The 26688-nt window shown below is 37.8% G+C and overlaps 1 protein-coding gene across 3 annotated transcripts in view; it reads right to left on the bottom strand.

Moving 5' to 3' along the window:
• LAMA2 (laminin subunit alpha 2) overlaps positions 1–26688 on the bottom strand; it is a 707472-nt gene that overhangs the window by 259834 nt on the left and 420950 nt on the right. For all 3 annotated transcript variants that reach the window (XM_086317880.1, XM_086317878.1, XM_086317879.1), the window contains one exon: positions 22295–22422. In XM_086317880.1, coding sequence (XP_086174006.1) covers positions 22295–22422 — 128 coding nt within the window. The remainder of the gene's footprint in view (positions 1–22294; positions 22423–26688) is intronic.

Below are 26688 nucleotides of genomic sequence, written 5' to 3'. Positions count from 1 at the left end.
ACGCCGTCCCCGCTTCGAACTCCCTGGATCAGCTGGTGCTGGACCTCGGCAAGGCCTGGCAAAACATAGTCTTACATGTTTTCTCTCCAGCCAAATCCTGATGAATTTGAAGCAACCCAAAGGAACCTGTTATAGATTTTGGAAAACTCAGAATGTGGTCATGGAAGCAGTGATAGTGGTGGTGGTGGTGGTGATGGGGTTCCTCTGCCCAGTACTGCTGTCATGGGTGGCTGGGTGCGTGCGTGCATGTGTGTTCAGGCCACTGCCCATGTGTACTCATGGGTCAGCTGTTTACACAGATGGAACTCTTGGAAAAGCTTTCAGATAAGATCAAGCATATTCTGCCTAAATTTCTAACAAATCCAAACAAACTAGAACCATGTTGCCATTTCATATTTCTGCTATGTTCCAAAGTTTGCCTCTCTGCATGTATTTCTATTTGGGGTCTGAAATAACAGAGTTGAATACCAAGTCAGGAATCAGCAGTGTGATTATGTGCTAGCTTTAGCCTTCACCAACATGCTCAACTCTGGCCATATTTCTTTGTCTTGTGATACCTTTCATGCATAGACCCTTACCCCGAGAGTGACACAATGGCTCTCTGAAGAGCCATCAACTGTTTTGAATTCTGTGAGTTCTGCTACTTAACCATTTTAAAAGGATATGCCCCCAATTAATCTTTCTCCCATCATGCTTTCCCTAAGTAGATTTATTTTCTATTATATATGACAGGACAATTCAGTATAATCTTGCTTGATGGTTAAATGAATTAAAGAAAGAACAACAAATTTAACTGCAAGTCTTGAATTCATTTTACTCTTGACAGTTTCATGACTTTGAAATACTTTCTTAACTTTTGTGCAGGTCAGATCACGGGTACTATTTTTTAATATTATCCCTGTGGCTTAACTCATGGTAGTCCTGTAAAGATTTAATAATTTCTTTATTTTTAATTGAACTATACTTGATTTAAAATATTGTTTTAATTTTGGGTATACAGCAAAATGACTCAGTTCTATGTATATATCTTTCAGATTATTCTCTATTATAGGTTATAAGAAGATATTGAAGAGTTCCCTGTGTTATACAGTAAGTCCTTGTTGCCTATCTATTTTATGTATAGTAGTTTGTGTCCGTTAATCCCATATTACTAACTTATCCCTCCCCTACTCACTTTCCCTTTCGGTAACCATAAATTTGTTTTTTACATCTGTGAGTCTATTTTTATTCTATATATACATTCACTTGTATTATTTTTTTGGATTCCACATGTAAGTGATATAATACTTGTCTTTCTTTCTCTGACTTACTTCATTTAGTATGATATTCTCTAGGTCTATCTATGGTGCTGAAAATGGCAGTATTTCATTCTTTTTGTAGCTGAGAAATATATATATATATATATACACACACACACATATACACACACATGCACCGTGTGTGTGAGTATGCATGCTCAATTGTGTTCGACTCTTTGTAACCGTAAGGACTGCAGTCTGTCAGGCTTCTCTGTTTATGGAATTTTCCGGGCAAGAACACTGGAAAAGGTTGCTATTTCCTACTCCAGGGGATCTTCCCAACCCAGAGATTGAACCCATGTCTCCTGCATTGTCAGGCGGATTCTTTACCACTGAGCCACCTGGGAAGCCCATCTTCTTAAACCAATTGTCTGTTGATGTGTACTTGGGTCATTTCTATGTCTTGGCTGTTGCAAATAGTGCTGCTATAACATTAGGGTACGTGTATCTTTTCAGATTAAGAGTTTTTGTTTTTTTCTGGATATATGTCCAAGAGTAGAATTGCTGGACCACATGGTAGCTCTATTTTCAGTTTTTTAAGGAACCTCCATGCTATTTTCTGTAGTGGATGCACCAATTTAGATTCCCACCAGCAGTGTAAGAAGATTCCCCCTTTTCTCTAAACCTTCTCCAGCATTTATTATTTGTAGACTTTTTGATGATAGTCATTCCGACCAGTGTGAAGCAATAATTCACTGTGGTTTTACTTTTCATTTCTCTAATAATTAGCAATGAACATCTTTTCAGGTGCCTACTGGTCACCTGTATGTCTTCTTCAGAGAAATGTCTATTTAGACCTGCCCATTTTTTGATTGGGTTATTTTTAAAGATTTAATAATTCTTACTTGTTGATAGTAGCAAGCTATTAGAACCAAGTAGTTTTATCATTAAAACAAAACAAAACCCCACAGAAGTATCATCACAGATGCAGAAAATAAACTTCTGATTACCACGGTGTAAGGGAGGGGGATAAATTGGAACATTAGGGTTACATATACATACTGCTGTATATAAATTCTACAACATGGATCTATGTGTGCTCAGCTGTGTCCGACTCTTTGTGGGTCCATGAACTATAGCCTGCCAGGCTCCTCTGTCCGTGGAATTTTCCAGGCAAGACTACTGGAATGGATTGCCATGCCCTCCTCCAGAGGATCTTCCCGAACCAGGGATAGAACCCATATTTCTTGCATCCCTTGCATCAGCAGGTGGATTCTTTACCACTAGAGCCACCTGGGAACAAGAACCTACTGTATAGCACAGGGAATTCTATTCAGTACTCTGTAAAGGCCTACATGGGAAATAAATCTTTAAAAAAAGAGTGGATATATTAATATGCATAACTGATTCACTTTGCTGTACACCCAAAACCAACACAACAGTATAAATCAACCACAGCCCAATAAAAATTAGTATTTTTTTTTCAATTCAGTGAAGCATTTTACATGAATCTGTTGAGGTAAATGGGGAAAATTCTGGTCCGATACATATTGAGTATACAAATCTTACTCAAATTAAAGATGTCACATTAAGGTGGCTACTACAAGCAGAAGAACAAGCCATCCTCAGCCTGCGATCTATGAGAAGAGACCCATCTTTCAGAGTGTAGCCTGTGGGAGCACACCAAGGGGAGCACACCAAGGGTGGTTTTCTTGGCAAGAGTATGACTGCATTGAAGAGAAGAGGCACATGTAAAAATGGAAAGAAACATTTTTTTTAAATTTCTCACTCCATGATTTACTATTGTTTTCAGACATAAAAGGAAGACTGGATTTTGACAAACCTCTAGAATGCATGTATGCCTTCTTTTAAAATTGGCATTATTTAATCGCCTTATCATCTACAGAGAAAGTAATTCTTAACTAAAAAAAACCCCTAGGGTCCCCACCCATGTGGGACTATGATGACTGAAAGGAAACCACGCTCTCCTGTCCAAAGATGGTGAAGGAATAGGACAGGGAGACCACTTTCTCCCCCGCAAATTCATCAAAAGAGCATTTGAATGCCGAGCAACTTCCACAACACAACTCCTGAATGCTGGCGGAGGACACCAGGCAACCAGAAAGGAAGCCCATTCTGTTTGAAAGGATGTAGGACAAAATATAAAGACAAACAGAGAGACAAAAGAGTTATAGACTGAGACCCGTCCTCAGGAGGGAGTCATGAAAGGAAGAGAAGTTTCCAAACAGTAGGAAACCCTCTCACAGGAGGGTCTGAGGGGGTTTTTGGAATCTCAGAGAGCAACATAACCAAGAGAAAACAAACAAACAAAAAAACACACACAGAATATGCTCCTAACCACAACTGCCAGCAAAGTAGCTCAGAAGCTCGTATCCGCCACCAGCAAGCGGGGGCTGGATGAGGAGGGGTGGGCTGTGTAATCGATGCTTAGGGTAAGGACTGGGTCTGAATGCCCTGAGGACAATCTGAGGGAACTAATGTGAGACAGCAACTCAAATTGTGAGATCACCAGAGAGAGAGAAAAAAGAGATCTTTCCCGAAAAAGGCTCTAAGGTGCAGCCTGGCCTGCTCACAGAACAAAGGAGTGCGTGAATACCAAAAGAGAGCTAGCCAGCACTGTACAGGCCTCTCCCAGAGGCAGAGAGGTAGGTGTGTGACAGCCAGAGCCAGAAGGCAAGGGGCAATCTTGGCTCCAGAGACCGGCATCCTCCACCAAACTGTGAGCAGGCTCCCAGTTGCTAACCACATCTTCCTGGGATCCTGGACAGTTGCCATTTCCCAGGAAGGTCACAGCCTGAGATCAACTCCTCAGAGGAGACACACAGCACACCTGAGACGGTGCCTTCATGGCACTCCTGGGAAACTGAGCAACTGGGGCCAGGGAGGTGATTAAGATGCACAGCCCACTTGGGACAGTGCACTCGCCAAGCGCCTGGTCACCTGAGCTGCTCAGACCTGGGAAGGGCATAAAACACACACTCAGCTGAGTCTATGCCCTTGCGGAGGACCTGAGAACCTGAGCATCTTAGACCTGGGTAATGTATGAAATGCAGGGTTCACTTTGGACAGTGCCCCTGCAGAACATTCTGGAGCCTGAGCAGTGTAGACCCAGGAAGAACACACCACCTTGAGCTGGGGCAAACCCAGTGTGGTCTATATACTGTGAGCACTCCCTACACACACCAGCGATATTTATTTGCAGGGTCCATCCCTCACCACAACACAACTGAACAAGTGAGCCTAAATAAATGACCACATTTGCCCCCTGTGTCAGGGTGGAAATTAGACACTGAAGAGACTTGCAAACAGAGGAAGCCAAAATAAACGAAGAGGGAACCGCTCTGGAAGTTACAGGCGCAACAGATTAACACCCTGTAGTTAACATTGACTAAGCATTGGAGGGGGCCTATAGACCTTGAGAACAAGTGAAAGGTGGAACAAGGAACTATCTGAAACTGAATTGACCCCACACTGCCCACAAAAGCTCCAGAGAAATTCCTAGATATATTTTTACTATTATCACTTTAAAATTTTTCTTATAATTTAAGTTCATTATCATTCCTTTAATTTTTATTTTTATAACCTATTACCTTGCAAAAAAAGACCCTATTTTAAAGCAAATTTCATATATATATTTTTCATAATTTTTGTGATTGATTTTGTTTTATATTTTTAATATTTTTTTTTTTTTTTTTGAGAGTCTAACTTCTATTCTAGATTTTTAATCTTTGGTTTTGGTATTTGTTATCAATTTTGTACCTTTAAGAATCTAATCTTCAGTATCCATTTTCACTTAGGGGTGTGATTACTGGCTTGATTGCTCTCTCCCCTTTTGACTCTCCCTTTTCTCTCCCAGGTCACCTCTGTCTCCTCCCTCCCTCTTCTCTTCTCTACTTAACTCTGTGAATCTATCTCTCTGGGTGTTCTGGGCTGTGGGGAACACTTAGGAAACTGATTACTGGCTAGATTAGTCTCTCCTGTTTTGACTCACCCTCTGTTCCTCCTGGTCACCTCCATCTCCGTCCTCCCTCTTCTCTTTCTATGTAACTCTGTGAATCTCTCTGGGTGTTCCAGACTGTGGAAAGCCCTTAGGAAATCGATTACTGGCTAGATGGCTCTCTCCCCTTTTGACTTCCCCTCTTCTCCTGGTCACTTCTGTCTCCCTCCTCACTCTTCTCTTCTCCATGTAATTCTGTGAACATCTCTGGGTGTCCCTCGCTGTGGAGAATTGTTTCACCATTAACCTAGATGTTTTATGATTTGTGCTGTATGGATGGAGAAGTCTTGAGGCTACTGTAAGAATAAGACCAAAAGCCAGAGGCAGGAGGCTTAACTCCAGAACTTGAGAACATCAGAGAACTCCCAGTTCCAGGTAACATTAATAAGACATGAGCTCAACCAAAGGCCTCCATACCTACACTGAAACCAAGCTCCATCCAAGAACCAACAAAATCCAGAGCAAGACCACCATGCTAATTCTCCAGCAAAGCAGGAACACAGCCCTGAGCATTAAAAGACAGGCTTTCCAAAGCCATGCCAAACCCATAGACACCCCAAAACTCACTACTGGACACTTCACTGCACTTCTTAAAGAAGAGATCTAGCTCCACCCACCAGAATACAAACGCAAGCTCCCCTAACCAAGAAACCTTGACAACCACTAGTCCAACCCCACCCACAGGGAGCAAGCCCCACAATAAAGAGGAACCAAGAACTTTCAGAGCACCGAAGAATTGATGCTTTTGAACTGTGGTGTTGGAGAAGACTCTTGAGAGTCCCTTGGACTGCAAGGAGATCCAACCAGTCCATTCTGAAGGAGATCAGCCCTGGGATTTCTTTGGAAGGAATGATGCTAAAGCTGAAACTCCAGTACTTTGGCCACCTCATGCAAAGAGTTGACTCATTGGAAAAGACTCTGATGCTAGGAGGGATTGGGGGCGGGAGGAGAAGGGGACGACAGAGGATGAGATGGCTGGATGGCATCATTGACTCAATGGACGTGAGTCTGAGTGAACTCTGGGAGTTGGTGATGGACAGGGAGGCTTGGCATGCTGCAATTCATGGGGGTCGCAAAGAGTTGGACACGACTGAGCGACTGAACTGAACTGAACTGAACTGAAGAACTTTCAGCCTACAGAGAGGGCACTCCAAACACAGCAATCTAAACAAAAGGAAAAGGCAGAGAAATATTTAGCAGGTGAAGGAACATGATAAATGCCCAGTAAACCAAACAAAAGAGGAGGAGACAGGGAGTCTTGCTGAAAAAGAATTCAAAATAATGATAGTACAGATGATCCAAAATCTTGAAAACAAAATGGAGTTACAGATAAATAGACTAGAGACAGGGATTGAGAAGATGCAAGAAATGTTTAACAAGGACCTTGAAGAAATAAAGAAGGGTCAATCAATAATTAATAATGTAATAACTGAGATCAAAAGCACCCTGGAGGGAATAAACAGTAGAATAACTGAGGCAGAAGAGAGGATAAGTGAGGTGGAAGATAGAATGTTAGAAACAAAGGAAGCAGAGGGGGAAAAAGAAAAAAGAATTAAAAGAAATGAAAACAACCTCAGAGACCTCTGGGACAATGTTAAATACCCCAACGTTCAAATAATAGGAGTCCCAGAAGAAGAAGACAAAAAGAAAGGGGAGGAGAAAATACTTGAGGAGATAATAATTGAATACTTTCCTAAAATGAGGAAGGAAATAGCCACCCAAGTCCAAGAAACCCAGAGAGTCCCAAACAGGGTAAAGCCAAGTCAAAACACCCCAAGACACATATTAATCAAACCAACAAATATCAAACACAAAGAGCAAATATGAAAAGCACCAGGGGAAAAGCAACAAATTATACACAAGGGGATCCCCATAAGGATAACAGTGATCTTTCAATAGAAACTCTTCAGGCCAGAAGGGAATGGCAAGACATACTTAAAGTGATAAAAGAGAAAAACCTACAACCCAGATTACTGTACTTAAGGATCTCATTCAGATATGAAGGAGAAATCAAAAGCTTTATAGACAAGCAAAAGTTGAGAGAATTCAGCACCACCAAACCAGCTCTTCAACACAGATCTTCTCTAGACAGGAAACACAGAAAAAGTTTATAAACTCAAAACTAAAACAACAAAGCATATGGCAATGTGTTCATACTTACCAATAATTACCTTAAATGTAAATGGGTTTAATGCCCCAACCAAAAGACAAAGACTGGCTGAATGTATACAAAAACAAGACCCCTATATATGCTGTCTACAGGAGACCCACCTCAAACCTAGGGACACATACAGAGTGAAAGTGAAGGGCTGGAAAAAGATATTTCATGCACATGGAGACCAAAAGACAGCAGGGGTAGCAATACTCACATCAGATAAAATAGACTTTGAAATAAAGACCATGAAAAGAGACAAAGAAGGACATACCTATGAAAAGATCAATGAAACAGAAAATTAGCAAGGGTACACAAGCTTTAAATGAAACAATGGACCAGTTAGACCTAATTGATAGCTATAGGACATTTCATCCCAAAACAACAATTTTACCTTTTTCTCAAGTACACACGGAACATTCTCCAGGATAGATCACATCCTGGACCATAAATCTAGCCTTGGTAAATTAAAAAAGGTTGAAATCATTTCAAGTATTTTTTTGATCACAATGCAGTAAGATTAGATGTCAACTACAGGAAAAAAAAAACTATTAAAAATACAAACAGATGGAGGCTAAGCAACATGCTTCTGAATAACCAACAAATCATGGAAGAAATCAAAAAGTAAATAAAAATATACATAGAAATAAATGAAAATGAAAACACGACAACCAAAAACCTATGGGATTCAGTAAAAGCAGTTCTAAGAGGAAGGTTCATAGCAATACAAGCTTACCTCAAGAAAACAAGAGAAAAATAAAATGAATGACCTAACTTTACACCTAAAGCAACTAGAAAAAGAAGAAATAAAGAAACCCAGGGTTAGTACAAGGAAAGAAATAATGAAAATTAGAGCAGAAATAAATGAAAAGGAAACAAAGGAGACTATAGCAAGAATCAAGAAAACTAAAAGCTGGTTCTTTGAGAAGATAAATAAAACAGACAAACCATTAGCCAGAGTCATCATAAAATAAAGGGAGAAGAATCAAATCAACAAAATTAGAAATGAAAATGGAGAAATCACAAAAGAACACAGAAATACAAAGGATCATAAGAGACTACTATCAGCAACTATATGCCAATAAAATAGACAACTTGGAAGAAATGGACAAATTCTTAGAAAAGCATAGTCTTCCAAAATGGAACCAGGAAGAATTTAAAATTTTAAAAGACCCATCGCAAGCATGGAAATAGAAACTGGAAACAAAAATCTTCCAACAAACAAAGCCGAGGACCAGATGGCTTCACAGGTGAATTCTACTAAAAATTTAGAGAAGAGCTAAAACCAATCCTGGAGAAGGCAATGGCAACCTACTCCAGTACTCTTGCCTGGAAAATTCCATGGACAGAGGAGCCTGGTAGGCTGCAGTCCATGAGGTCACTAGGAGTCGGACACGATTGAGCGACTTCACTTTCGCTTTTCACTTTCATGCATTGGAGAAGGAAATGGCAACCCACTCCAGTATTCTTGCCTGGAGGATCCCAGGTATGGGGGAGCCTGGTGGGCTGCCATCTCTGGGGTCGCACAGAGTTGGACATGACTGAAGCAACTTAGCAGCAGCAGCAGCAGCAACACCAATCCTACTCAAACTCTTTCAGAAAACTGCAGAGGAAGGTAAACTCCCAAACTCATTCTATGAGGCCGCCATCACCCTAATACCAAAACCTGACAAAGATGCCACAAAAAAAGGAAACTACAGGCCAATACCACTAATGAACAGAGATGCAAAAATCCTCAACAAAATTCTAGCAAACAGAATCCAACAACATATTAAAAAGATCATACATCACGACCAAGTGGGCTTTATCCCAGGGATACAAAGATTCTTCAATATTTGCAAATTAATCAGTGTGATACACCACATTAACAAATTGAAAGATAAAACCCATATGATTATCTCAATAGATGCCTTTGACAAAATTATGATAAAAACTTTCCATAAAGCAGGTATAGAAGGAATATACCTCAACATATTAAAAGCCATATATGATAAACCCACAGCAAACATTATTCTCAATGGCAAAAAATTGAAAGCATTTCCCCTAAAGTCAGGAACAAGACAAGGATGCCCACTCTCACTACTACTATTCACATAGTTTTGGAAGTTTTAGCCACAGCAATCAGAGAAAATAAAGAAATAAAAGAAATCCAAGTTGGAAAAGAAGTAAAACTCTCACTGTTTGCAGATGACATGATCCTCTACATAGAAAACCCTAAAGACAACACCAGAAAATTACTAAAGCTCATCAATGAATATAGTAAAGTTTCAGGATATAAAATTAATACACAGAAATCCCATGCATTTCCATACACTAAGAATGAGAAAACAGAAAGAGAAATGAAGGAAACAATCCCATTCACCATTGCAATGCAAAGAATAAAATACTTAGGAATAAATCTACCTAAAGAAACAAAAGACCTATATATAGAAAACTATAAAACACTGATGAAAGAAATCAAAGATGACACAAATTGATGGAGAAATATACCATGTTCACAGATTGGAAGAATCAATATAGTGAAAATGATATACTACCGAAAGCAATTTATAGATTCAATGCAATCCCTATCAAGCTACCAATGGTATTTTTCAGAGAACTAGAACAGATAATTTCACAATTTGTATGGAAATACAAAAAAAACCTCAAACAGCCAAGCAATCTTGAGAAAGAAAAATGGAACTAGAGGAATCAACCTGCTTGACCTCAGAGTATACTGCAAAGCTACAGTCATCAAGACAGTATGGTACTGGCACAAAGACAGAAATACAGGTCAATGGATCAAAATAGAAAGCCCAGAGATAAATCCATGCACCTATGGACACCTTATCTTTGATAAAGGAGGCAAAAATATACAATGGAGAAAAGACAATCTCTTTAACAAGTGACGCTGGGAAAATGGTCAACCACCTGTAAAAGAATGAAACTAGAACACTAACACCATACACAAAAAATAAATTCAAAATGGATTAAAAGTCTAAATATAAGACCAGAAACTATAATACACCTAGAGGAAAACATTGGCAGTACACTCTCTGACATGAATCACAGCATGATCCTCTATGACCCACCTCCCAGAGTAATGGAAATAGAAGCTAAAATAAACAAATGGGCTTAATTAAAAGAATTAATCTCAAAAATATACAAGCAGCTCCTACAGCTCAATACCAGAAAAATAAACGACTGAATCAAAAAAATGGGCCAAAGAACTAAATAGACATTTCTCCAAAGAAGACATACAGATGGCTAACAAACACACGAAAAGATGTTCAGAATCACTCATTATCAGAGAAACGCAAATCGAAACCACAATGAGGTACCATCTCACATGAGTCAGAATGGCTGCTATCAAAAAGTCTAGAAACAATAAATGCTGGAGAGCGTGTGGAGAAAAGGGAACCCTTTTACACTGTTGGTGGGAATGCAAACTAGTATAGCCAGTATGGTGAACAGTGTAGAGATTCCTTTAAAAACTGGAAACAGAACTGCCATACAACCCAGCAATCACACTGCTGGGCATACACACTGAGGGAACCAGAAATGAAAGAGACATGTGTATCCCAATGTTCATTGCAGCACTGTTTACAATAGCTAGGACATGGAAACAACCTAGCTGTCCATTGACAGATGAATGGGTAAGAAAATTGTGGTACATACACACAATGAAATATTACTCAGCTATTAAAAAGAAAGCATTTGAATCAGTTCTAACAAGGTAGATGAAACTGGAGCCTATTATACACAGTGAAGTAAGGCAGAAAGAAAAACACCAATACAGTATATTAAGGCATATATATATGGAATTCCAGTTGAGCTATTTCAAATCCTGAAAGATGATGCTGTGAAAGTGCTCCACTCAATATGCCAGCAAATTTGGAAAACTCAGCAGTGGCCACAGGACTGGAAAAGGTCAGTTTTCATTCCAATCCCAAAGAAAGGCAATGCCAAAGAATGCTCAAACTACCTCACAATTGTACTCATCTCACACCCTAGTAAAGTAATGCTCAAAATTCTCCAAGCCAGGCTTCAGCAATACGTGAACTGTGAACTTCCAGATATTCAAGCTTGTTTTAGAAAAGGCAGAGGAACCAGAGGCCAAATTGCCAACATCCGCTGGATCATGGAAAAAGCAAGAGAGTTCCAGAAAAACATCTATTTCTGCTTTATTGACTATGCCAAAGCCTTTGACTGTGTGGATCACAATAATCTGTGGAAAATTCTGAAAGAGATGGGAATACCAGACCACCTGACCTGCCTCCTGAGAAACTTGTATGCAGGTCAGGAAGCAACAGACTGGTTAGAATGACAGAAGTAATGTAAAATGCACTCACTGACAAAAAACAATGCTTTTTCAGAAAAAATTAAATAAAAATATATCAGACTTGACTAGCTCTTTACATTTTTAGCAAGCTTTTATGAATAATTCTATCAAATTTTCACAAAATCCTATGAGTTGGTTGGTGGGCATAATTTTTCTTGTCCCAAGTCATATGCTAATTTCCAGGAGAATTTAGCACGGAATCCAAAACTTTTTTTCTAACTTGATGTTCTCTTTTCCCTATCTGTTGCTGTTTAGTGACAAGGCCGTGTCCGTCTGACTCTTTGTGACCCCATGGACAGCAGCATGCCAGGCTTCCCTGTCCTTCACACCTTCTTAATTCAGAATTAAGTAAATTTAAACTTTGACTGAAGTGACTTAGCACACAAACTTCTAGTGGTGTAACTACTTGACACAATGAGTCTAAATAAAAGCTCCTCATAAAATATGTTTGTATTTGTGCTTCAATACCCTTTAAACAATGTAAACAGGTTCATTCCCTTGCTGCTGCAACTGTAGTTATAACTATGGAGAAGATGGTATTCAGCCACAAACATAAAATTAGAATAAGAAATAAACATTTACATCAAGAAATGTCTATAGAATTTGGATTGGCAAATGCAGCAACTTGACACTGATTTTGGCAAATATGTGAAACTAACTGTTCTATGAAAGAAAGAGGTAACTGGAAGATCTTTGCTAACTTCAAGAAATTCCAAGATTATGTCATCTAACTGTAATTGGCCAGCTTCACACCAGCAGAGGCACTGTTCTGCTTCCTGGCTTAGTCACTCCACAGAAGACACAAGTGATTAAGAATAGCAGGCATTTTTCACAAACAGGGAGCAAGAGAAGCTATTGCCAGAATAAATAGTAAGGATCTACACAAAGAAGTAGTCTTTTTAAATGACTGAATGTAGATTTTTATATTTATGTTGATCCATTTATAAGTTAAGTGTATATATGTACATATAAATTAATATGTATGTGAACATATGTGTGTATTTACATATGTCAAGGTACAAACACAGATACAATCCAATTTGTTCCAGAAAGTATTTAATTCTATCAAAATATGTACATTAAGATAAAATGATGCAATAAAAGAGAAAAAAAACTAAAAATTAACATAAAAATTAAGGGTATATTTAGAGTACAGAATTCATATTATAAAAATGCATTTATATGGATGGGTATATGTATATCTCACACGCTAGTAAAGTAATGCTCAAAATTCTCCAAGCCAGGCTTCAGCAATACGCGAACCGTGAACTTCCTGATGTTCAAGCTGGTTTTAGAAAAGGCAGAGGAACCAGAGATCAAATTGCCAACATCCGCTGGATCATGGAAAAAGCAAGAGAGTTCCAGAAAAACATCTATTTCTGCTTTATTGACTATGCCAAAGCCTTTGACTGTGTGGATCACAATAAACTGTGGAAAATTCTGAAAGAGATGGGAATACCAGACCACCTGACCTGCCTCTTGAGAAACCTGTATGCAGGTCAGGAAGCAACAGTTAGAACTGGACATGGAACAAAAGACTGGTTCCAAATAGGAAAAGGAGTACGTCAAGGCTTTATATCGTCACCCTGCTTATTTAACTTATATGCAGAGTACATCATGAGAAACTCTGGACTGGAAGAAACACAAGCTGGAATCAAGATTGCCGGGAGAAATATCAATCACCTCAGATGTGCAGATGATACCACCCTTATGGCAGAAAGTGAAGAGGAACTAAAAAGCCTCTTGATGAAAGTGAAAGTGGAGAGGGAAAAAGTTGGCTTAAAGCTCAACATTGAGAAAACGAAGATCATGGCATCCACCACTTCATGGGAAATAGATGGGGAAACAGTGGAAACAGTGTCAGACTTTATTTTTCTGGGCTACAAAATCACTACAGATGGTGACTGCAGCCATGAAAGTAAAAGACACTTACTCCTTGGAAGGAAAGTTATGACCAACCTAGATAGCATATTCAAAAGCAGAGATATTACTTTGCCAACAAAGGTTCGTCTAGTCAAGGCTATGGTTTTTCCTGTGGTCATGTATGGATGTGAGAGTTGGACTGTGAAGAAGGCTGAGCACCAAAGAATTGATGCTTTTGAACTGTGGTGTTGGAGAAGACTCTTGAGAGTCCCTTGGACTGCAAGGAGATCCAACCAGTCCATTCTGAAGGAGATCAGCCCTGGGATTTCTTTGGAAGGAATGATGCTAAAGCTGAAACTCCAGTACTTTGGCCACCTCATGCGAAGAGTTGACTCATTGGAAAAGACTCCGATGCTGGGAGGGATTGGGGGCAGGAGGAGAAGGGGACGACAGAGGATGAGATGGCTGGATGGCATCACTGACTCGATGGACGTGAGTCTGAGTGAACTCCGGGAGTTGGTGATGGACAGGGAGGCCTGGCGTGCTGCGATTCATGGGATTGCAAAGAGTTGGACACAACTGAGTGACTGATCTGATCTGATATGTATATACTGTACAATATTTTCATTTCATAGTGGCAGATCAACATGTGGCTTTGAACTTTCTTACAGCCAATGCAAGAGGGAACCCAGAAACCTCCTGGTTCCTGTGATGTGATAGGAAGTAATGAATTCTTTCATTACTAGCACAAAGTTTTCAACATTGAGGGTTAGACAATCAGGACATGTTCTATGTTTGCATGTACAATAGTGGAGCAGTACTCCTTCTAACTAATTGTTATCTGGAACTCTTGCTCAGGGGAAGAAAGATAAAATGGGATAAGATGCTGCACTGTGTCAGTGATTGAGGAAACTAGGGTAAGATGGTGAGATTGTCCATGCATAACTGCTGAAGGAGTGGAAGACCAAGAAGAAGAGGAGAGGAATGAAGGGAAAACTCATCTTACTTACTATGGTTTGGGCCACATGAATTTTTGAAATTTGTCCATAGGCTTTTCCTTATTGCAGTTTAATTACCTCTGTTCTACTTATTCTCATGAGACTCATTAAGCAAACATATTTCTTTAATTGTCTTCAAATAGTGTGAAATCTGATGGAATATCCATAATTGGATTTTGTAATTAGAATTGCATATTTTCTGTGTCTCTCTAAACATGAGCTTCCCATTCAGCAAAAGTGGAACATGATCTGAGTAAAGTCTGCATGCTGATAAAGTATGAAAGCAAATAGCTAGCATAGTGTCACAAAGTTATAGTTATAATTTAAGAACAGTTTAAAAATTTTGCCAACATATGTTGGTTTGTTTAATGCTGAAGGCATTTAGTTACTCATTTCAGTGGGAAGTGTTAGCTGCTCAGTCGTGTCCAGCTCTTTCCGACACCATAGACACCACCAGGCTCCTCTATCCATGGAATTCTCCAGACAAGAATACTGGAGTGGGTTGCCATTCCCTTCTCCAGGGGATCTTTCTGAGTGAGGGATAGAATCCAGGTTTCCTGCATTGTAGGCAGATTCTTTACTGTCTGAGCCAAAAAGGAAGCCCTAGTTACTTATTAGGTATTAATAATTAAACCTGTAGCTTTTCATTCTGCTTCAGTCTCTTAAGTTTGAGTTATCATAGCTATCACCAAACAGCAGTCGTTTTTTACAATGGACATTCACAGTTTTTCTGACATTAAGTTCTATTAAATTTTTTTCCTCTCTTCAATGTCTCTATAATTGTTTCTATTTCTATAGCCCCACTGGAAGAAGCACAGAGAGGTGAATCAGAATATATGGATTCTAATATTTGTTCTGCCATAAGCAAGCTATGATCGTGATCAAGGCATTTAATTTCTCTGGAGTTTACTGTTTTCCTTCTGATAGATGGGACCAGTAAGATACCTGATAATCTCATATGTGGACACAAAACAATATGTGGCAAATTGTCTAAAATGGCTAACATTCTAAAATTTCTGAATAATGTTGCTGAATTGAACATTTCCTTAACTTTCCTTTCATCTTGGAATAAGTACCAACTTTAACAACTATTGGGGAAAACCACTAGACCATTGAGATATGACCTAAAACAAATCCCTTCTCATTATACAGTGGAAGTGAGAAACAGATTTAAGGGACTAGATCTGATAGACAGAGTGCCTGATGAACTATGGACAGAGGTTCGTGACATTGTACAGGAGACAGGGATCAAGACCATCCCCAAGAAAAGGAATGCAAAAAAGCAAAATGGCTGTCTGATGAGGCCTTAAAAATAGCTGTGAAAATCAGAGAAGCGAAAAGCAAAGGAGAAAAGGAAAGATATAAGGATCTGAATGCAGAGTTCCAAAGAATAGCAAGGAGAGATATGAAAGCCTTCCTCAGCAGTCAATGCAAAGAAATAGAGGAAAACAATAGAATGGGAAAGACTAGAGATCTCTTCAAGAAAATTAGAGATACCAAGGGAACATTTCATGCAAAGATGGGCTCAATAAAGGACAGAAATGGTATGGACCTAACAGAAGCAGAAGATACTAAGAAGAGGTGGCAAGAATACACAGAAGAACTGTACAAAAAAGATCTTCACAACCCAGATAATCACAATGGTGCAATCACTCACCTAGAGCCAGACATCCTGGAATGTGAAATTAAGTGGGCCTTATGAAGCATCACTATGAACAAAGCTGGTGGAGGTGATGGAATTCCAGTGGAGCTATTTCAAATCCTGAAAGATGATGCTGTGAAAGTGCTGCACTCAATATGCCAGCCAATGTGGAAAACTCAGCAGTGTCCATAGGACTGGAAAAAGTCAGTTTTCATTCCAATCCCAAAGAAAGGCAATGACAAAGAATGCTCAAACTATTGCACAATTGCACCCATCTCACACCCTAGTAAAGTAATGCTTAAAATTCTCCAAGTGAACTTCCAGACGTTCAAGCTGGTGTTAGAAAAGGCAGAGGAACCAGAGATCAAATTGCCAACATCCGCTGGATCATGGAAAAAGCAAGAGAGTTCCAGTAAAACATCTATTTCTGCTTTATTGACTATGCCAAAGCCTTTGACTGTGTGGATCACAATAATCTGTGGAAAATTCTGAAAGAGATGGGAATACCAGACCACCTGACCTGCCTCTTGAGAAACCTATATGCAGGTCAGGAAACAACAGTTAGAACTGGATATGAAACAACAGACAGGTTCCAAATAGGAAAAGGAGTACGTCAAGGCTGTATATTGTCACCCTGCTTATTTAACTTATATGCAGAGTACATCATGACAAATGCTGGGCTGGAAGAAGCACAAGCTGGAATCAAGATTGCCAGGAAAAATATCAATAACCTCAGATATGCAGATGATACCACCCTTATGGCAGAAAGTGAAGAGGAACTAAAGAGCCTCTTGAAGAAAGTGAAAGTGGAGAGTGAAAAAGTTGGCTTAAAGCTCAACATTCAGAATACTAAGATCATGGTATCTGGTCCCATCACTTCATTGGAAATAGATGGGGAAACAGTGGAAACAGTGCAAGACTTTATTTTTTTGGGCTTCAAAATTACTGCAGATGGTGATTGTAGCCATGAAATTAAAAGAGGCTTACTCCTTGGAAGGAAAGTTATGACCAACCTAGACAACATATTCAAAAGCAGAGACACTACTTTGCCAACAAAGGTCCATCTAGTCAAGGCTATGGTTTTTCTAGTAGTCATGTATGGATGTGAGAGTTGGACTATAAAGAAAGCTGAGCACTGAAAAATTGATGCTTTTGAACTGTGGTGTTGGAGAAGACTCTTGAGATTCCCCTGGATGCAAGGAGACCCAACCAGTCCATCCTAAAGATCAGTCCTGGGTGTTCATTGGAAGGGCTGATGTTGAAGCTGAAACTCCAGTACTTTGGCCACCTGATGCGAAGAGCTGACTCATTCGAAAAGACTGTGATGCTAGGAAAGACTGAGGGCAGGAGGAGAAGGAGACGACAGAGGATGAGAAGGTTGGATGGCATCGCCAACTCACTGGACATGGCTTTGGGTGAACTCCAGGAGTTACTGATGGACAGGGAGGCCTGGTGTGCTGTGGTTCATGGGGTCGCAAAGAGTCAGACATGACTAAGCGACTGAAGTGAACTGAACTTAACAACCATAAGTGAATGTGGCCTCTAGGTTGAGCCCAAAAGTCCACTATAAAAGTGGTCAATTCTTTCAAAAATTTAAAGGTTAGTACTTCTGATGCACACAAAAAGTATTATTCACAATGAGCCTACTCTCTGTTCAGCTTTGTGCCAAGAATATCTCTAATTTTATTATATAACACACATATCCTAAGAGTTCAAGGACTGTGATGTGTCTGTTTCTTATCATATTTAATCTATAAGTTATGTGATGCCAGAATTAAAAGAATATAAACATTTGAAATGTTTACAATTTTATTTGCTTCTCTAGAGATAAATTTCACTACCTAGTTACAATCTATAGCTGGAATATATACATCACCAAGATGAGATGGCTAAGCAAACAGTGGATACTGTAAATAGTTGATAAAGTGATATATACGTATAATTTAAATATTATATGCTTGTCTGTATTCATACATCATAATAATTATACCAATCGATCTCTATCTCCCTACACATTTGATTTATTTTGCAACATTATCTAAGAAATTTGGAGCCAAAATGCTGTGATCTATAAGATTTATGACCAGGGATTAAATAGATAAATCACAAGGCAAAACCATCACTAAGCCTTACACTTCTAGATGAAGGTTGCAGCAACCTTTAGTTGAATTTTTTTTTTCCTAAATAGTCTGCGAACATTCAAATCACATCTCCTGGATAATATGTGACTAGTCAATTTATTCTGAGTTTCTAACTCAGATTATCAGAATAATGACTTTTCAAAAACATTTTTAAAAGGAGAGTTTCTCTAAGTCATTAAATATCCCATTATTTAGTGAATACAAATTCAGGTTATTAGATTAAAATTACATTTTGTCTCATCACAGTTGTGCAGCTGAATTATGTTAACTTTCAAAATTGTGGTAAACTTAAAAAACCTAATACCTCTAAACATAAATTTTTAAACAAAGTGAATTGTCACTGTTCCTTCTTTTTACTTAAACAAAAATGCCACCTATCTATTGTAGTTGATTTTCAATATTTATTGTGAGTTTCAGGTGTACAGAAAAGTGATTCAGGTTTTTTGCAGATTATATTCCACTCTAGGTTATTATAAGTATTGGGTATAATACCCTCTACAAATGCTACATTTAAAGCTGGCATTTAAAATAGGTTTTTGCACTCTACTGCCAATTCTACTTGTAAGGATAAAATTATAACCTAATAATTTAACAATTGTGTAATGTAAATGAAAACACCTTAAATGAAAGGATCTTTAAATATTTCATTACTGTTATTATTGAGCTTTCCTTAAAGAGTCAAGATCTGCACAATATATCAAACCGGAATACCATACTTAGGAACATTTTATCACTGGATACTAGAACCTCAATTCTTTTTATCACTGACAGATGATGGATGGTGTTTAATGCTTGCTGACTTTTTTCTTTCAGGAGCACAATTAGAATCCATTTTAAAGTAGAAGCACAGTGAACAGAGAAGGATGGGTCATGAATGCCTATAATTATCCAAGCAAAGTTCTGTCCCTAATGGCTCATCCATATTTATAATAATACCAGTACAATTTGAGGATAAATTCATAAGGTCTATATATTCACTCGATTATATAATTCTGCAAATGTTTTAGGCTAGGATTCATGTGGTACTATGAATGGCCAGCTCTGCTGGACTGACAGTTATGCTAATGCCATAGATATTTTGGTTGCGCAGGAGTGCAATGCAGATGAGTAACCAGATGCCATCCCTTTGTTTTTCTTAAAGTTTTGTGTAAATTGGATGGTTTTGGAGAATTCCACTGAAGTGAGTGAGTCAGTTCTCCATCGCTTGATCTAACCCTTCACAAGTACACCAGAGAGCAAGATTTGTGTCATGGATGTCCAACATACTCATTATTTTCCAGATTTCCTTTTAGCCTTCTTCCTCTTCTCTGACATCCCTGGTTGCCAAAAGATCTTCAGTTTGGTAACCATCCAGGCACATGCCCTCAATTCTGAAAATATTCTGATCACTAATATATATTACCCCATTCCCCATTTAAGTCTCTTAATGTTATTGCTTAAAATGCAGTGTTTTTTAAAGAAGCCCTTAATGTAAGACTGTATGTAATGTAAAGACCCCTTAATGCAGGGGAATGCAAAGCACATGGACTTTAAACAAAATTTCAACTCTGATACTTTAATTTATGGCTGAGTAAATTACTTAATAAATGATCAGTCTCAGTATTAGGCTCACCATGTTCAATCATGGTTTTAGGTGCTTGGTGCACTTCAATTTATGTAGTTCTCATAACAACCCTCTGAGAAGGTCCTAATTATGACAAGAGAATTGAGACACAGAGAATGTAAGTTACTTTCCCAGAGTCATACGGCTAGAAAGAATGAAATTCAGCATTTAAATCAAGGAGTTCCAGTTCCAAAAATTGGCACTATAATGCTCTTTTCCCACTTGAAAACTCCTTTCTTCATATTTAATGAAAGCAGACTACTACATTCTAGGTATAGGGTCAGGTATTATATTTGGCGTTATTTAACCTTCAGAAACACTTTAATAAGTGGGTGTAAAATAATGCTAAGTATAATGCCTGACCCTATGCCTAGAATGTAGTAGTCTGCTTTCATTAGATCTTAGTTCTTCTTTTCCTCTCCAATGACTAAGATGGAAATTCTGATGGAGGGATGCTGTCAGGGAAGAGTAAAAAGATTTCCTGTGCGCTAAAGTGCAGGAAGCGTAATTCCTAAGATAACTTTTAAATTCAATGACAGAATTAATCTCAAAATCTTTAACTTCTGGTATTCATGGACCCTAGCAGTAAAAGACCATTTTTATTAGGAATATCTTAGATAAGACCACAAAATATGACCAGCTTGGTAACACCTTCACATTAAAAAGTTGTAACTTTTTAACCTGTAACATGTAATCATCATGAAAAATTTTTGCTCTTCAAGGATTACTACAGCATTCAGAAATAGATGAAAATTACATACAAAAATATGAATTTTATTAAGCACTAAGCTAACCTTTAAGAAAATTTTTTAAAATTTGATTTAAAACTATAGTTACTTACAATGTTTACTAATAAAAAGTATTGATTATTATTATAATTAATATGCTTAATTAAAATAAAACAAGATTTTTGGTTTTAGGGTATTGCTTACATATTTGCTTATGGGATGGTTACCCCTGAGGGGAAAGTGAATTACAGCATCTGAAATAATGTGTTCCCCTAAAAGGTAAAGGGAAGATCAGACAAAATATATACTTTAAAAAGTCTGCTATACAAAGTTATTGTTTCAGATGAACAAGTAGAAAATTTTTCAAAAAACAAAGATAGCCAGATGAATAGAAAAATTGTATGAAGTTTGCATTAAACTTTTCATGATGTGTTTTATGCAAACTAAAGTGCTATCATCGATATTTCAATATTTTATAATTTATAATACCATTAAACTATTTCAATAAGATAAAAATATATATACAATATGATATATGATAATATGATAAATCATGCAATAACTAAGGGATAAAACTGTTGCTTAAAGGTCAACTAGATTTATTTCTTATTTTACCTTTTTGAGGGATTTATGAGTTGCCTAAGATTTACAGTGTGTGACTGGGATCCAAATAAGCAGCATTTTATTAGTAGTATTTTTTAATATAGTATGAAGGGGTGTGTGTGTGTGTGTGTGTGTGTATCTGTGGGTATGTGTCTGCTGCTGTTGCTGCTGCTAAGTCGCTTCAGTTGTGTCCGACTCTGTGCGACCCCATAGACGGCAGCCCACTAGGCTCCTCTGTCCATGGGATTCTCCAGGCAAGAACATTGGAGTGGGTTGCCATTTCCTTCTCCAATGCATGAAAGTGAAAAGTGAAAGTGAAGTCGCTCAGTCGTGCCCAACTCAGCCTAGTTACAGCCAAAGTAGAAGCACCAGAAGTACACGTATCAAATACATACACACTAAAGGCATGTAGCTAAGAGCTGATCAACATGCAGAAGCACAAAGCCCAGGTTCCATCACATTTTGAATTGTGTATCAATGGTTGTGGAAAAGTAGCTGTTCCCATAATGAAATACAAACTATACAAAACATATTTAAAGAAAATGGCAGCAGAGAGGTTCAAGAAGGTACACTTCTTTCGTGGTCCACCAGCGTTCACGAGACAGCTGCACACACAGCCAGACTCTTTGTGGGGTCGGCATTCTCTGCTTCCCCTTCAAGAAGCTGCTTTCGACTTGTGGAAGGCTGGGCTAAGTTTGTAAAATATATGTCTGTTCTTTGGAGTTGGTTTAGAAATTCTATTTGAGTTCTCTCTCTTAGATACTAACTCCCCAAAACTAGAGCTAAAAATATTAAAATTTTCATGGAATAAACAGCCATAGCTTTAAATATTTTATACTTAGAAAGATTCATATTATCTTCCTGATAAATTTATGTACATCTTTATTATTTATTTATGTGTGACAAGAGAAAGGGTAAATTCTATATCAAAAATACACTTGCAGAACCAGATTCCCAACTCTGGAAAGAGGTAAGTTTGTTACTCACTTATTGGATGGGCTATTGAGTGGACAGGCACAGGGCTGACAGTCGTCAGAGGTTCCTTTAGTAGGATCACCATAGAAACCAGGAAGACATTTATCGCAATATGGTCCATCAGTGTGATCCTTACAATTCTGAGGAAGAAGTGCACATCAGAGTTTATTATTCCAGTCTCTAGCATCAATGTATTACCAAAAATAGGTCTACAGAATCATTAGTCTGTTCCCCGCCAGGAAGAGTAATTTCCCACATAAAATGGTCAATTTTACAGCTGTGAAATAGCATTGAAAGTTAATTTAATATCTAGCTTATAAACTACATGCTACGTTCAGCATATGCATATTTAACAAAAAGATGACTGAAATTCACTATAAAGTTTTTTCATTATGTAAATCATATTTTCTTTTTTGTTGTTTTTTATTTTTTTTCTTAAAGAAATATGTGTGAGTATGTGTAGTAACATACATTTAGACTCTACAGAGACTAAATGACATATATTTAATGGAAATTGTACCTGATTTAGGTAAAAATTAATTGTTCAACTTAAAACTGCTGATTTAATGAGAACTGTGGCTAATCACACAAATCCTCTGAGACTATAGCCTTCCTACATCTGAGATTAATCTGGACCTCAGTATGCTCTGATGATGTGGACAATGCACTAATGTATTACAGTTGTGAGGGCCTTGCTTGACTCATGATTAAAAGATGGGAAGACTGAGAAATTTTTAAATGTATACTGTTGCTGCTACTGCTAAGTCGCTTCAGTCGTGTCCAACTCTGTGCGACCCCATAGACGGCAGCCCACCAGGCTCCCCCGTCCCTGGGATTCTCCAGGCAAGAACACTGGAGTGGGTTGCCATTTCCTTCTCCAAGGCATGAAAGTGAAAAGTGAAAGTGAAGTCGCTCAGTCGTGTCCGACTTTTAGTGACCCCATGGACTGCAGCCTACCAGGCTCCTCCGTCCATGGGGTTTTCCAGGCAAGAGTACTGGAGTGGGGTGCCATCGCCTTCTCTGAAATGTATACTAATAAATACTAAAACCACAAGGCATGTAACAGTTTCCCACAGACATTGGTTTTTAAAATAAAACAGCATTTTCCATCAATTAGTATTTTCTGGAACCATGTACTTTTTAAAAATAAAGAAAATCAAAATAAAATAATTTATATCTTGATTTCTTCATATAAATTAAAGTAGATTTATCAACTTAGTGTTCACAAAATTCATCAAGACTGGTAAAGGTGAACAATCAATTAATGAATGAAATTGTCTATAAAGTTTTCAATAGCACAATTTGATCAATTTATATGATGTTTTGGCATTGTGTAGACATAAGTTCTTCAAACTCCTATAATACAATAAAATGTATATAATGCCTATTAAATATCATACAACATAGATTTATTGTGACTGAAATATATTTTTAATCTTACAAGCATATAACATTCTATTTTTTCTCATTTCAAAAGAGTTCATCAGAGTTTGGAGTATAAAACCTTTAATTTTATCATTAATAACCAGATATGTAGAGGAAATAGCTAACAGCCAAAATATAAATTCATTTTAAGCATAAAGTAAAAATTTATTAAACTTGATGACCAATGGGAGAGCCAATTTGATTTAATTAAAGTTCTGAGTTATTCTAGCATATTAAAAGTTCTTTTAAAATTATATTTAATAAATATATTTAATTTAAAACCACGTAAATAACATTTCAGAAAACAGTCAAATTCCTTGGGGAGAGGGACAGATTACTGAATAGAAGATATTAAATGAAAATCCAGTGATTTAACTCTGAATCAATTGCTTACATTCTGTAAAATGTGAGAGCTGAAGCCCATAATATATGCAGCTTTCAAGTTCTGAAATCCTATGACAGTTTGAACTACAAGTGAATAGGTGATACTTTACTATCTGTTAATACTTGAAAACAGGTTTTTCCTTAAAGTATTTAAAATTCTCAAATTTATTTATCAACCTTCTATCAAAGTAGCAAAGATGTTAACTTTATTATCAACACTTGTCTAAATAACAGCACATCTAGTAGGAAGTTGCCAGGCATGGATCAATCTGATGAAACGCTTTCCTCTTTAATTTCATCTTCATATTTGTTCCTTTCAGTTTTCAAGTTTAACTAAAGTTGGCTCTTACTAAAAAAAGTTGAATGTTTGTTGCAATATTCTTTGTATATTATTATACTGATACAATCAAAATTGTATCTTCAAAGATTTAGGGGCTTTAAAAAACAAGATAATAAAACCGACTATGTTTTAACCATGTTGAAAATGGTTTTTCTAAAACTCAACTGAAAATCTTATACAACCCAGAGACCCTGCTTTGCTTTACTAATTTGGAAGAAAAATAACATATTTCTTGCATTTCCTAATGTCATATGTCACTGAATGGAAATTTTAAAATTAATCTTAAAACTCAACTGTTTTTGTAATTGAAACCATAAAACAGTAATAGGAAAAAATACAATGGAAACTCAAACTGAAAAAAAGATGAAAGGTTCACTCTGATGGGCTGGTGAATTTTATAGGTATCCTGCTCCAAAGTGCTCTCCAAATATCTGTTCACATCACTTATCACAGGAACGATGACAAGGAGCAAGCATGCAATCTTCCCATGTGACTTGACTGTTTCTTGCTGCTAAGTCACTTCAGTCATGTCCGACTCTGTGCGACCCCATAGACATCAGCCCACCAGGCTTAGGTCACTTCAGAAGTACTGCAAGTCAAACTGATCTTTCAATATAGGTCCACACTATAAAAGAGGTCTGGATTTCGGTCTGATATCAAAAAATATTTCAATTTATTTCTAATTAGATTTCAAAGCCAAACTAACTAAAATGTAGCTTATCTGGAAAAGTTTCAAAAATTTTCTGTTTAATGCTAGGAGGGCAAGCATAAATAATTTCTTAAAAAGAAGCTAAAATGCAGAACAACTGAATGGTAAGATTGCTTTTGATGTGCAGCACTTAAATATTTTTATCTTTGTGGATCATGTTGGAATTAATATGCTCAAAATGGGACAGCAGCATTTAGTTATCAGTATCATTTCAAATAGAGCATTTGGAAGTCTCCAGAAAATATCTTACATTATTATCTATTTATCAGCCACAATGGAAAATTCAGAAAACACACCAGATTAAGGTCTTTAAGGTCAATCATTAAGTTCTCTGTTGCTTCCCTAAGATCCCTTGCTTATTTGAAGTATTCTCCTATCTCCTTGTCCATGAAACAAATTCAATAAACTACAGTTCATTAGTAGAAGGCCTCAGATAATCACTGATTCCCCTTACTTCTTCCCCCCAAAATTATACTGGATGAAACTATCCTACTCTAAAACAATGGGCTTTCATTCTTAGAAATATCCTATAACCAAATGGACTAACAGCATCATTTTAGACTTAATCTTAATGAATGCAGCATGAAATATTGCTATTGGAAGCATTATGAGTCTGTTGTCATGAAATATTAATTTCTGTCTTTTTAGGTTTAAGTAAAACAGTTATGACCAACCTGCTAAGTCACTTCAGTCGTGTCCGACTCTGTGCAACCCCATAGATGGCAGCCCACCAGGCTCTGCCGTCCCTGGGATTCTCCAGGCAAGAACACTGGAGTGGGTTGCCATTTCCTTCTCCAATGACCAACCTAGATAGCATATTAAAAAAAAAAAGTAATGTCTCTGCTTTTTAATATGCTATCTAGGTTTTTAATATGCTATCTTTTTAATGACCAACCTAGATAGCATATTAAAAAGCAGAGACATTACTTTGGCAACAAAGGTCTGTCTAGTCAAGGCTATGGTTTTTCCTGTGGTCATGTATGGATGTGAGAGTTGGACTGTGAAGAAGGCTGAGCGCCGAAGAATTGATGCTTTTGAACTGTGGTGTTGGAGAAGACTCTTGAGAGTCCCTTAGACTGCAAGGAGATCCAACTAGTCCATTCTAAAGGAGATCAGTCCTGGGTGTTCTTTGGAAGGACTGATGCTAAAGCTGAAAGTCCAGTACTTTGGCCACCTCATGCGAAGAGTTGACTCATTGGAAAAGACTCTGATGCTGGGAGGGATTGGGGGCAGGAGGAAATTGGGATGAGATGGCTGGATGGCATCACTGACTTGATGGACATGAGTTTGAGTGAACTCCGGGAGATGGTGATGGACAGGGAGGCCTGGCGTGCTGTGATTCATGGGGTCGCAAAGAGTCGGACATGACTGAGCTACTGAACTGAACTGAACTGAACTGAAAACAAATCTATATCTGTTTTGGGCTGAATATTTGTTTAAAGGTAACTCAGTATTTTCCCAAGGTACATTTTAAAAGACTTATTGTATAATTAAAATGAAAATCACTTAGTCTTTCTGTTCATAACAATGCCATTTGAAAAATCTACT

This window comes from Bos grunniens, chromosome 9, assembly GCF_055505025.1.
Source record: "Bos grunniens cultivar Pamir isolate PY7600 chromosome 9, Bosgru_T2T1.0, whole genome shotgun sequence".
NCBI classification, from domain to species: domain Eukaryota; kingdom Metazoa; phylum Chordata; class Mammalia; order Artiodactyla; family Bovidae; genus Bos; species Bos grunniens.
Note: the sequence above shows the minus strand (reverse complement) of the source record. Positions and strands in the feature narration are given on the sequence as shown.